A 12,155-nucleotide genomic window follows, 5' to 3' on the forward strand; every position below is an offset into this window, starting at 1 on the left:
CAGGTATCGCTGCCTCTCGTCACCACGCTGCTCGGTCCTTTGGTGGTGGGTGTTTCTGTAACGGGATTCGTCCTCCTCTGACGAGGAGTATGAGAGATATGACCAATGCGCAGCGTGGTAAGTGTTCATGTTTTTTAATTAAGTAATGAACACTGAACAAAACAATAAACGTGAAGTAATCAAACCGAAACAGTTCCATGTGGCACCAACACTAACACGGAAAATAATCACCCACAACTCAAAAGTGAAACCAGGCTCCCTACTTATGATTCTCAATCAGGGACAACGATTGACAGCTGCCTCTGATTGACAACCATACCAGGCCGAACACAGCAATCCCAAATCAATAGAAAAAAGAACATAGACAACCCACCCAACTCACACCCTGACCATACTAAAACAAAGACATAATAAACAAACTAAGGTCAGAACGTGACACGCAGACTAAGGATATCAAGGATCTGAAAGGATTCTGTATGGAGGAAGTGTCTAAGATCCCAATGTGTTTTCCAACTCATTAAACATTTTAGAAAAAAGCTCAGTGCCATTATCCTGGCAAGGTGAGATATTGAAATGTATTGAAAACCAGGGTGTCAATCATTTTTACCATTACCTTTTCTCTTCAGCAAGTGTATTGTCACGCCCTGGTCGAAATATATTATGTTTATTCTTCATTTATTCGGTCAGGCCAAGGTGTGACATGGGTTATTGTGGTGTGTTTTTGTCTTGGGGTTTTGTGGGATGTCTAGCGTTAGTCTATGGCTGCCTGACGCAGTTCTCAATCAGAGTCTGGTGATTATCGTTGTCTCTGATTGGGAACCATATTTAGGCAGCCATATTTTTGTCTGTTTTGTGGGTGATTGTCCTTAGTGTCTTTGTTCCTGTCTCTGTGTTAGTTTACACTAGTATAGGCTGTTTCGGTTTTCGTTACGTTCTTTTGTTTTGTAGTATTTGTATTGATTCGTGTTTACGTTTGTTCATTAAACATGGATCGCAATCTACACGCTGCATTTTGGTCCGACTCTCTTTCACCGCATGAAAACCGTTACAGTATTAGTATAAAATAATATCATTTTCAAAAATTTGGGGAGCACAGTATATGAATGATTTAATTATTTTTGCTCATCTTTATCAAGGTGCTTCAATAATGTCAGACCCCACTGTATATGAAGATAAAGGATCATGTGAAAAATGTTGCCTAATACCACAATTGTACATGTCATTGCTCAATTGTGCCAGGCAGGTCAACTCAGTAAAGTGCAGTGTAAGTGTTTGAAAGAAAATGTATACTATTTCAACCCAGGTCTGTTACTGAGAGAAGGCAGAGTGAAAGAGAAGGCACAGAGATGAGTGAGCCAACTGTGACTCACACACTGCTGCCACTGACCCGTAGCGTTCCCTCTGATAAACTCACATTATGTCTGCAGAGCCCCAGCGGCTCAGTACCACGCCAGCATGCCAGAATGCCCAGTAGAAGACAATCCCAATGTGTAATGTGATGCTGTGTGACAACAGCACTGGGCCTTTTTTACAAAGGCCATGCACGTTGCAGCACTGCGCACTGAACTATCGACAATTTTCCCCAGAGTTTGTGAAGCTCATGTTCATGGTAAACGCTGTGGATGTCAGCTCATGTGGAAATGAGCCTTCAATGTGAAACACTGTGCGCTTCATAGTTTAACACGGTAGTAAGGGTAGACTCTCATCCAATGTCCAACATGTCAGATACAGATACAGTAACAAAGACATATTGTTGGAAGTGAAGTGTTTAAATCATCACCATCATCATCAAATACAACTATGCAAGTGTTTATTTCACATAGTAATAACATAATACATGTTATGCAATTGTATAAATTGTACAAAATAGTTTGGCAACATAATATCATCAGCATCAAAACATTGACTGGCATCTGCATTCAAACAAACATACATTTTATCTTTGTCCAGCATAACACAATTCACCGAACGTTTTGCATGTAGATCCTGAGCTAAACAGTCTCTTTCATGATGAGTTCCATTCCTTTATAAGGCGATGATTTCCCCATCATAAGGCTTCCTGATTACAGGACTAGGCTGTCCCACCTGGAAAACAAACAAACAGATTTCATGATGAGTTCCATTCCTTTATAAGGCGATGATTTCCCCACCATAAGGCTTCCTGATTACAGGCTTCCTGATTACAGGACTAGGCTGTCCCACCTGGAAAACAAACAAACAGATTTCATGATGAGTTCCATTCCTTTATAAGGCGATGATTTCCCCATCATAAGGCTTCCTGATTACAGGACTAGGCTGTCCCACCTGGAAAACAAACAAACAGATTTCATGATGAGTTCCATTCCTTTATAAGGCGATGATTTCCCCATCATAAGGCTTCCTGATTACAGGACTAGGCTGTCCCACCTGGAAAACAAACAAACAGATTTCATGATGAGTTCCATTCCTTTATAAGGCGATGATTTCCCCATCATAAGGCTTCCTGATTACAGGACTAGGCTGTCCCACCTGGAAAACAAACAAACAGATTTCATGATGAGTTCCATTCCTTTATAAGGCGATGATTTCACCATCATAAGGCTTCCTGATTACAGGACTAGGCTGTCCCACCTGGAAAACAAACAAACAGATTTTAAAAAACCACAGTTAATAACACAGGTATAACTACAACACTTGTGTTATTGGGCCTTATACATACATGAATAGCACATTATAGATGTAGTCACGGAACATTATGAAACCTTATAATAAAGCGATATGTCACAAGACGCCATAATATCGAGACAGACCTGTTCCCTCTGGTTGACTCGTTTGTAGATGAACTCTGCGTAGGGCTGTCTGGGGACAAAGCGGCCCTGTCCTGGCTGGGTCTTCAGCTGACCTCTCTCATAGACCACCTTCCCTCTGGAGATGGTCACCACGGGAACACCGTGGCATTCCATGCCCTCAAAGATGTTGTAATCCACAGCCTGGTGGTGCGTAGCTGCAGAGATCTTCCTACACACACACAAACACGCAGATGCAAAAATACTTGGTCAGATACTGTGTTGAATGAGGACAGTTATAATATGTATATACAGTTGAAGTCATACGTTTACATGCACCTTAGCCAAATACATTTAAATGCAGTTTTTCACAATTCCTGACATTTAATCCTAGTAATAATTCCCTGTTTTAGGTCAGTTAGGATCACCACTTTATTTTAAGAATGTGAAATATCAGAATAATAGTAGAGAGAATGATTTATTTCAGCTTTGATTTCTTTCATCACATTCCCAGTGGGTCAGAAGTTTACATACACTCAATTAGTATTTGGTAGCATTGCCTTTAAATTGTTTAACTTGGGTCAAACAATTTTCATAGTTGGGATGGTGTTCTTTGGCTTGCAAGCCTCCCCCTTCTTCCTTGCTGAGCAGCCTTTCAGGTTATGTCAATATAGGACTCGTTTTACTGTGGATATAGATACTTTTGTACCTGTTTCCTACAACATCTTCACAAGGTCCTTTGCTTTTGTTCTGGGATTTGATTTGCACTTTTCGCACCAAAGTATATTAATCTCTAGGAGACAGAACGCGTCTCCTTCCTGAGCGGTATGACAGCTGTGTGGTCCCATGGTGTTTATACTTGCGTACTATTGTTTGTACAGATGAACATGGTACCTTCAGGCATTTGGAAATTGCACCCAAGGATGAACCGGACTTCTAGAGGTGTGATGTACCATTTGTTTTCTGAGGTCTTTGCTGATTTCTTTTGATTTTCCCATGATGTCATGCAAAGAGGCAATGGATTTGAAGGTAGGCCTTGAAATACATCCACAGGTACACCTCCAATTGACTCAAATGATGTCAATTAGCCTATCAGAAGCTTCTAAAGCCACAACATCATTTTCTGGAATTTTCCAAGCTGTTTAAAGGCACAGTCAACTTAGTGTATTTATGTAAACTTCTGACCCACTGGAACAGTGAGTTATAAGTGAAATAATCTGTCTGTAAACAATTGCTGGAAAAATTACTTGTGTCATGCAGAAAGTAGATGTCCTGTCCGACTTGCCAAAACTATAGTTTGTTAACAAGAAATTTGTGGAGTGGTTGAAAAACTAGTTTTAATGACTCCAACCTAAGTGTATGTAAACTTCCGACTTAAACTGTATATATATATATATATATATATATACACACGAAGGCCTATATATATATATATATATATATATATATATATATATATATATATATATATATATATATATATATATATAGGCCTTCCTACAGCTTATGGCTGACCCGGTGAAAGCTATGATCTGTTATTGATGTCACTTGTTAAATCCACTTCAATCAGTGTAAATGAAGGGGAGGAGACTGATTAAAAAAGGATGTTTATGCCTTGAGACAATTGAGACATGGATTGTGTATGTGTGTCATTCAGAGGGTGAATGAGCAAGACAAAGTGTTTAACTGCCTTCGAAAGGGTTAGGTGCCAGGTGCACCGGTTTGAATGTGTCAAGAACTGCAAAGCTGCTGGGTTGTCACACTCAACAATTTCCTGTGTTTATCAAGAATGGTCCACCACCCAATGGACATCCAACCAACTTGACACAACTGTGGAAGCATTGGAGTCAACATGGGTCAGCATCCTTGTGGAATGCTTTCAACACCTTGTAGAGTACATGCCCGGAGAATTGAGGCTGTTATGAGGGCAATAGGGGGTGAATCTCAATATTAGGAAAGTGTTCCTAAGGTTTTGTACTCAGTGTTCTGTATATGTATTTTCCAGACTATTTATATGTACAGTGGGGTCCAAAAGGTATTTTACCTGTATTTAACTAGGCAAGTCAGTTAAGAACAAATTCTGATTTTCAATGACGGCCTAGGAACAGTGGGTTAACTACCTGTTCAGGGGCAGAACAACAGATTTGTATCTTGTCAGCTCGGGGGTTTGAACTTGAAACCTTCCAGTTACTAGTCCAACGCTCTTAACCACTAGGCTACCCTGCCGCCCCCTGACATGCTTGATAAAGATGAGCAATAATGACTGTACAAAATAAATAATTAAAATACTGAGCTATGTTGTATGCTTAAAATAATATTTAGGGGTGTCAATAATTTTGACCCATAGCATTTTACTTGTTAAACAAAACCTCTTTCTCTGACCAATTGTATAAGTATAAATGAATGTACTTGTCCTCTTGCTCTTAAAAAAGGGGAAGGAGAAGGACACTAGGCTTAAAGACTAAATAATTAAGACGAATAGAGAGAGTTATTTTCTCCATCCCACCGGTACCCTAATGACACAAACCCAAAGGATATGTCCATATTGGCACCCTATTTCACATAGGGCTCTGGTCAAAAGTAGTGTACTATGTATGGAATATGATGCTATTTGGGATGCAGACCTACTGTGTCTTCGTTGCATTCCATAACTGAGTCTTGCCTCTGGACTCTGGTGTTTTTAAGCCGTATTTAGGCCAAATAATTACGCAGTTTCACAGATGAATTCATAGTTACAAAAATGTAACACGAAGAGCTACAAAGCCTCAATCCCACTATAGGACTAGAACACAGTGGTAGCACACATACTGTACAACAAACAATGCTACTATACTGTACAGCAATATGTAATTGTATACTATAGGATTACTATACAACCGCTAGTCTCTTATCACAGCCCTAACATAAAAATTTTAAAAGACATAATCCAGTTGCTGATTTTAGTTCTGGGTGCTGAGACTTGACAACCTCACAAGCCTGGGACACTAAAATTGATCTGAAATAGAATTGGACATGATATTGTCAACAAGGCTAAGATGGGAGGTAGAGACTAGATATCTTCCTTATTCCAGAGCTGCATGCATTAGTAATATTCACAAGGTCTGTCTGAGCTGAGCTGAGCAACACTTACAAGAACTCATCTCACATTATCATGAAATTCATTTACAGGAAAATGGCACTGGGGTTCATCCCCCTTCCTATCCCTTCTTCAGCTCACATCAACACTTTGTGATTTGCCTTGAGGGACCTAGCCCAGATTCCATAGGAAAGAGAGCAGTCCTGTTACTGCTGGGTTATATAAGCCTATTATGACTGTTGCTAGCTCCTTGCCTTGCATGCACACATACGCAAGCCTAGTTTACTGCTTAGTAGAGATATGTACGGTGTGTGTGTGTGTGTGTGTGTGTGTTTGTGTGTGCGTGCGTGTGTGTGTAAACACGTGCACAACAGGGACATATTGTATCTCTGTCTGTTGAGATTGGGGAGTGTAGTTCCACATCTGCGGCCTCATATAGATTACAAATGTTCGTTTTTTTCCTACTCTAGGAATGACACTTATGCAACCCTTCCCTTTGGCCTAAACAACACCATATATTTGACATAACTATTTAAATCTAAACATTCAGGTATTTTGTATTGTTTTGAAGACAATGAAAAAATGTGTCAACCTCAACATAAAAAATGACTACGTCCCACCCGGATCAGTGCTTACATAAGCATGTTGGATTGCTCACTGGGATTATTCATAACCCCACTATTTAATTTCCCAAAACGTTCAACATATGCCCAAACGGATTCAGTGCAAAAAGAGACCAAATGGTGCAAATCGTCCTTTTTAAATGATCTTAATTTGAACGATGCAGATGACGCAGCAGTGATGTCACGCACGGCTGGTGAATTGTGGGCATGGTCTCAGGTGCTGTATGTTTGTAACGCTCGTCGAAATGGGTAGACCAAGGCGCAGCGTGATTTGGGTTAATCATATTTTATTTAAATGCGAACCAGCAACAAAACAATAAAGAGAAATAGGGAACCATACCAGGCCAACATAGAAATAGAAAAACTAGAACACCCCCCAGTCACATCCTGACCTACACCACCATGGAAAATAAACGCTTTCATGGTCAGGACTTAACAGTACCCCCCCACCCCAAAGGGGGCCGCAAAACCTGAAACGAAAAGGGAGGGTTAGGGGGGTTGTCTAGTGCGGTGGCGGCTCTGGTGCGGGACAAAGAACCCTCTCATCCCGCGGACCCTCCAGCATCGGAGGCGGCTCAGGTGCGGGACGAAGAACCCTCTCATCACGCTGATCCTCCAGCATCGGAGGCGGCTCAGGTGCGGGACGAAGAACCCGCTCATCCCGTGAATCCAGCCATGGGCCCAGGCTGGACACAGTGCCTGGACTGGGCACCAACCCAGAAGAATACTCTGACCTAGGAGCTAGACTGGATGCCATGCTTAGACTGGGAATCGGCGCAGGAGAAGGCTCTGGCCATGGAGCTGGAGGTTCCGGACTGTGGACCATCTCAGGAGGTTCCGGACTGTGGACCGTCTCAGGAGGTTCCGGACTGTGGACCGTCTCAGGAGGTTCCGGACTGTGGACCGTCTCAGGAGGTTCCGGACTGTGGACCGTCTCAGGAGGTTCCGGACTGTGGACCGTCTCAGGAGGTTCCGGACTGTAGACCGTCTCAGGAGGTTCTGGACCGTGGACCGTCTCAGGAGGTTCTGGACCGTGGACCGTCTCAGGAGGTTCCGGACTGTGGACCGTCTCAGGAGGTTCCGGACTGTGGACCGTCGTTGGAGGTTTTGGACTGTGGACCGTCTCAGGAGGTTCCGGACTGTGGACCGTCGTTGGAGGTTTTGGACTGTGGACCGTCTCAGGAGGTTCCGGACTGTGGACTGTCTCAGGAGGTTCCGGACTGTGGACTGTCGTTGGAGGTTCCGGAATGGGAACTGTCGCCAGAAGCTCTAGACTGGGAACTGTCGCCGGAAGCTCTGGACTGGGAACTGTCGCCGGAAGCTCTGGACTGTTGAGGTGCACTGCATCAAAGCTGGGACCGAGAGACTGAAAAACAGCTTCTATCTCAAGGCCATCAGACTGTTAAACAGCCACCACTAACATTGAGTGGCTGCTGCCTACACACTGACACTGACTCAACTCCAGCCACTTTAATAATGGGAATTGATGGGAAATGTTGTAAATATATCACTAGCCACTTTAAACAATGTTACCTTATATAATGTTACTTACCCTACATTATTCATCTCATATGCATACCTATATACTGTACTCTATATCATCGACTGCATCCTTATGTAATACATGTATCACTAGCCACTTTAACTATGCCACTTTGTTTACATATTCATCTCACATGTATATACTGTACTCGATACCATCTACTGTATCTTGCCTATGCTGCTCTGTACCATCACTCACTCATATATCCTTATGTACATATTCTTTATCCCCTTACACTGTGTATAAGACAGTAGATTAGGAATTGTTAGTTAGATTACTTGTTGGTTATTACTGCAGTGTCGGAACTAGAAGCACAAGCATTTCGCTACACTCGCATTAACATCTGCTAACCATGTGTATGTGACAAATAAAATTTGATTTGATTTATATCCAGGCTGTCCCATAGTTATATCCAGACTGTACCATAGTTATATCCAGGCTGTCCCATAGTTATATCCAGACTGTACCATAGTTATATCCAGACTGTACCATAGTTATATCCAGGATGTACCATAGTTATATCCAGGCTGTACCATAGTTATATCCAGACTGTACCATAGTTATATCCAGACTGTACCATAGTTCGTTATATCCAGGCTGTACCATAGCGAGTTATATCCAGACTGTCCCATAGTTATATCCAGACTGTACCATAGTTATATCCAGACTGTCCCATAGTTATATCCAGACTGTACCATAGTTATATCCAGACTGTACCATAGTTATATCCAGACTGTACCATAGTTATATCCAGACTGTCCCATAGTTATATCCAGGCTGTACCATAGTTATATCCAGGGTGTACCATAGTTATATCCAGACTGTACCATAGTTATATCCAGACTGTACCATAGTTATATCCAAGCTGTACCATAGTTATATCCAGGCTGTACCATAGTTATATCCAGACTGTACCATAGTTATATCCAGACTGTACCATAGTTATATCCAGACTGTACCATAGTTATATCCAAGCTGTACCATAGTTATATCCAGGCTGTACCATAGTTATATCCAGACTGTACCATAGTTATATCCAGACTGTACCATAGTTATATCCAGACTGTACCATAGTTATATCCAGACTGTACCATAGTTATATCCAAGCTGTACCATAGTTATATCCAGGCTGTACCATAGTTATATCCAGACTGTACCATAGTTATATCCAGACTGTACCATAGTTATATCCAGACTGTACCATAGTTATATCCAGGCTGTACCATAGTTATATCCAGACTGTACCATAGTTAGTTATATCCAGGCTGTATCATAGTTATATCCAGGCTGTACCATAGTTATATCCAGGCTGTACCATAGTTATATCCAGACTGTACCATAGTTATATCCAGACTGTACCATAGTTATATCCAAGCTGTACCATAGTTATATCCAGACTGTACCATAGTTATATCCAGACTGTACCATAGTTATATCCAGACTGTACCATAGTTATATCCAGACTGTCCCATAGTTATATCCAGGCTGTACCATAGTTATATCCAGGATGTACCATAGTTATATCCAGGCTGTACCATAGTTATATCCAGACTGTACCATAGTTATATCCAGACTGTACCATAGTTATATCCAGACTGTACCATAGTTATATCCAGACTGTCCCATAGTTATACCCAGGCTGTACCATAGTTATATCCAGGATGTACCATAGTTATATCCAGACTGTACCATAGTTATATCCAGACTGTACCATAGTTATATCCAAGCTGTACCATAGTTATATCCAGGCTGTACCATAGTTATATCCAGACTGTACCATAGTTATATCCAAGCTGTACCATAGTTATATCCAGGCTGTACCATAGTTATATCCAGACTGTACCATAGTTATATCCAGACTGTACCATAGTTATATCCAGACTGTACCATAGTTATATCCAGGCTGTACCATAGTTATATCCAGACTGTACCATAGTTAGTTATATCCAGGCTGTATCATAGTTATATCCAGACTGTACCATAGTTATATCCAGACTGTACCATAGTTATATCCAGGCTGTACCATAGTTATATCCAGACTGTACCATAGTTAGTTATATCCAGGCTGTATCATAGTTATATCCAGACTGTACCATAGTTATATCCAGGCTGTACCATAGTTATATCCAGACTGTACCATAGTTATATCCAGGCTGTACCATAGTTATATCCAGGCTGTACCATAGTTATATCCAGGCTGTCCCATAGTTATATCCAGGCTGTACCATAGTTAGTTATATCCAGACTGTACCATAGTTATATCCAGACTGTACCATAGTTAGTTATTTCCAGGCTGTACCATAGTTATATCCAGACTGTACCATAGTTATATCCAGACTGTACCATAGTTATATCCAGACTGTACCATAGTTATATCCAGGCTGTACCATAGTTATATCCAGACTGTACCATAGTTATATCCAGGCTGTACCATAGTTATATCCAGACTGTACCATAGTTATATCCAGACTGTCTCATAGTTATATCCAGGCTGTACCATAGTTATATCCAGACTGTACCATAGTTCGTTATATCCAGGCTGTACCATAGCGAGTTATATCCAGACTGTCCCATAGTTATATCCAGACTGTACCATAGTTATATCCAGACTGTCCCATAGTTATATCCAGACTGTACCATAGTTATATCCAGACTGTACCATAGTTATATCCAGACTGTACCATAGTTATATCCAGACTGTCCCATAGTTATATCCAGGCTGTACCATAGTTATATCCAGGGTGTACCATAGTTATATCCAGACTGTACCATAGTTATATCCAGACTGTACCATAGTTATATCCAAGCTGTACCATAGTTATATCCAGGCTGTACCATAGTTATATCCAGACTGTACCATAGTTATATCCAGACTGTACCATAGTTATATCCAGACTGTACCATAGTTATATCCAAGCTGTACCATAGTTATATCCAGGCTGTACCATAGTTATATCCAGACTGTACCATAGTTATATCCAGACTGTACCATAGTTATATCCAGACTGTACCATAGTTATATCCAGACTGTACCATAGTTATATCCAAGCTGTACCATAGTTATATCCAGGCTGTACCATAGTTATATCCAGACTGTACCATAGTTATATCCAGACTGTACCATAGTTATATCCAGACTGTACCATAGTTATATCCAGGCTGTACCATAGTTATATCCAGACTGTACCATAGTTAGTTATATCCAGGCTGTATCATAGTTATATCCAGGCTGTACCATAGTTATATCCAGGCTGTACCATAGTTATATCCAGACTGTACCATAGTTATATCCAGACTGTACCATAGTTATATCCAAGCTGTACCATAGTTATATCCAGACTGTACCATAGTTATATCCAGACTGTACCATAGTTATATCCAGACTGTACCATAGTTATATCCAGACTGTCCCATAGTTATATCCAGGCTGTACCATAGTTATATCCAGGATGTACCATAGTTATATCCAGGCTGTACCATAGTTATATCCAGACTGTACCATAGTTATATCCAGACTGTACCATAGTTATATCCAGACTGTACCATAGTTATATCCAGACTGTCCCATAGTTATACCCAGGCTGTACCATAGTTATATCCAGGATGTACCATAGTTATATCCAGACTGTACCATAGTTATATCCAGACTGTACCATAGTTATATCCAAGCTGTACCATAGTTATATCCAGGCTGTACCATAGTTATATCCAGACTGTACCATAGTTATATCCAAGCTGTACCATAGTTATATCCAGGCTGTACCATAGTTATATCCAGACTGTACCATAGTTATATCCAGACTGTACCATAGTTATATCCAGACTGTACCATAGTTATATCCAGGCTGTACCATAGTTATATCCAGACTGTACCATAGTTAGTTATATCCAGGCTGTATCATAGTTATATCCAGACTGTACCATAGTTATATCCAGACTGTACCATAGTTATATCCAGGCTGTACCATAGTTATATCCAGACTGTACCATAGTTAGTTATATCCAGGCTGTATCATAGTTATATCCAGACTGTACCATAGTTATATCCAGGCTGTACCATAGTTATATCCAGACTGTACCATAGTTATATCCAGGCTGTACCATAGTTATATCCAGGCTGTACCATAGTTATATCCAGGCTGTCCCAT

The 12,155-nt window shown here is 40.9% G+C and overlaps 1 protein-coding gene across 5 annotated transcripts in view; it reads right to left on the reverse strand.

The window, feature by feature from the left end:
• Positions 1-2,176: 2,176 nt before the first annotated feature.
• Positions 2,177-12,155, reverse strand: part of LOC135520383 (dihydropyrimidinase-like) — a 75,627-nt gene continuing 65,648 nt past the window's right edge. For 4 of the 5 annotated variants that reach the window (XM_064945898.1, XM_064945897.1, XM_064945895.1 and 1 more), the window contains 2 exons: positions 2,790-2,997; positions 2,515-2,610 (listed from right to left, as the gene is read on the reverse strand). In XM_064945898.1, coding sequence (XP_064801970.1) covers positions 2,551-2,610; positions 2,790-2,997 — 268 coding nt within the window. In that variant the 3' untranslated portion in view covers positions 2,515-2,550. The other variant, XM_064945896.1, reaches the window with a different exon arrangement.

Source organism: Oncorhynchus masou, chromosome 29 (genome assembly GCF_036934945.1).
Source record: "Oncorhynchus masou masou isolate Uvic2021 chromosome 29, UVic_Omas_1.1, whole genome shotgun sequence".
In the NCBI taxonomy this organism is placed as follows: domain Eukaryota; kingdom Metazoa; phylum Chordata; class Actinopteri; order Salmoniformes; family Salmonidae; genus Oncorhynchus; species Oncorhynchus masou.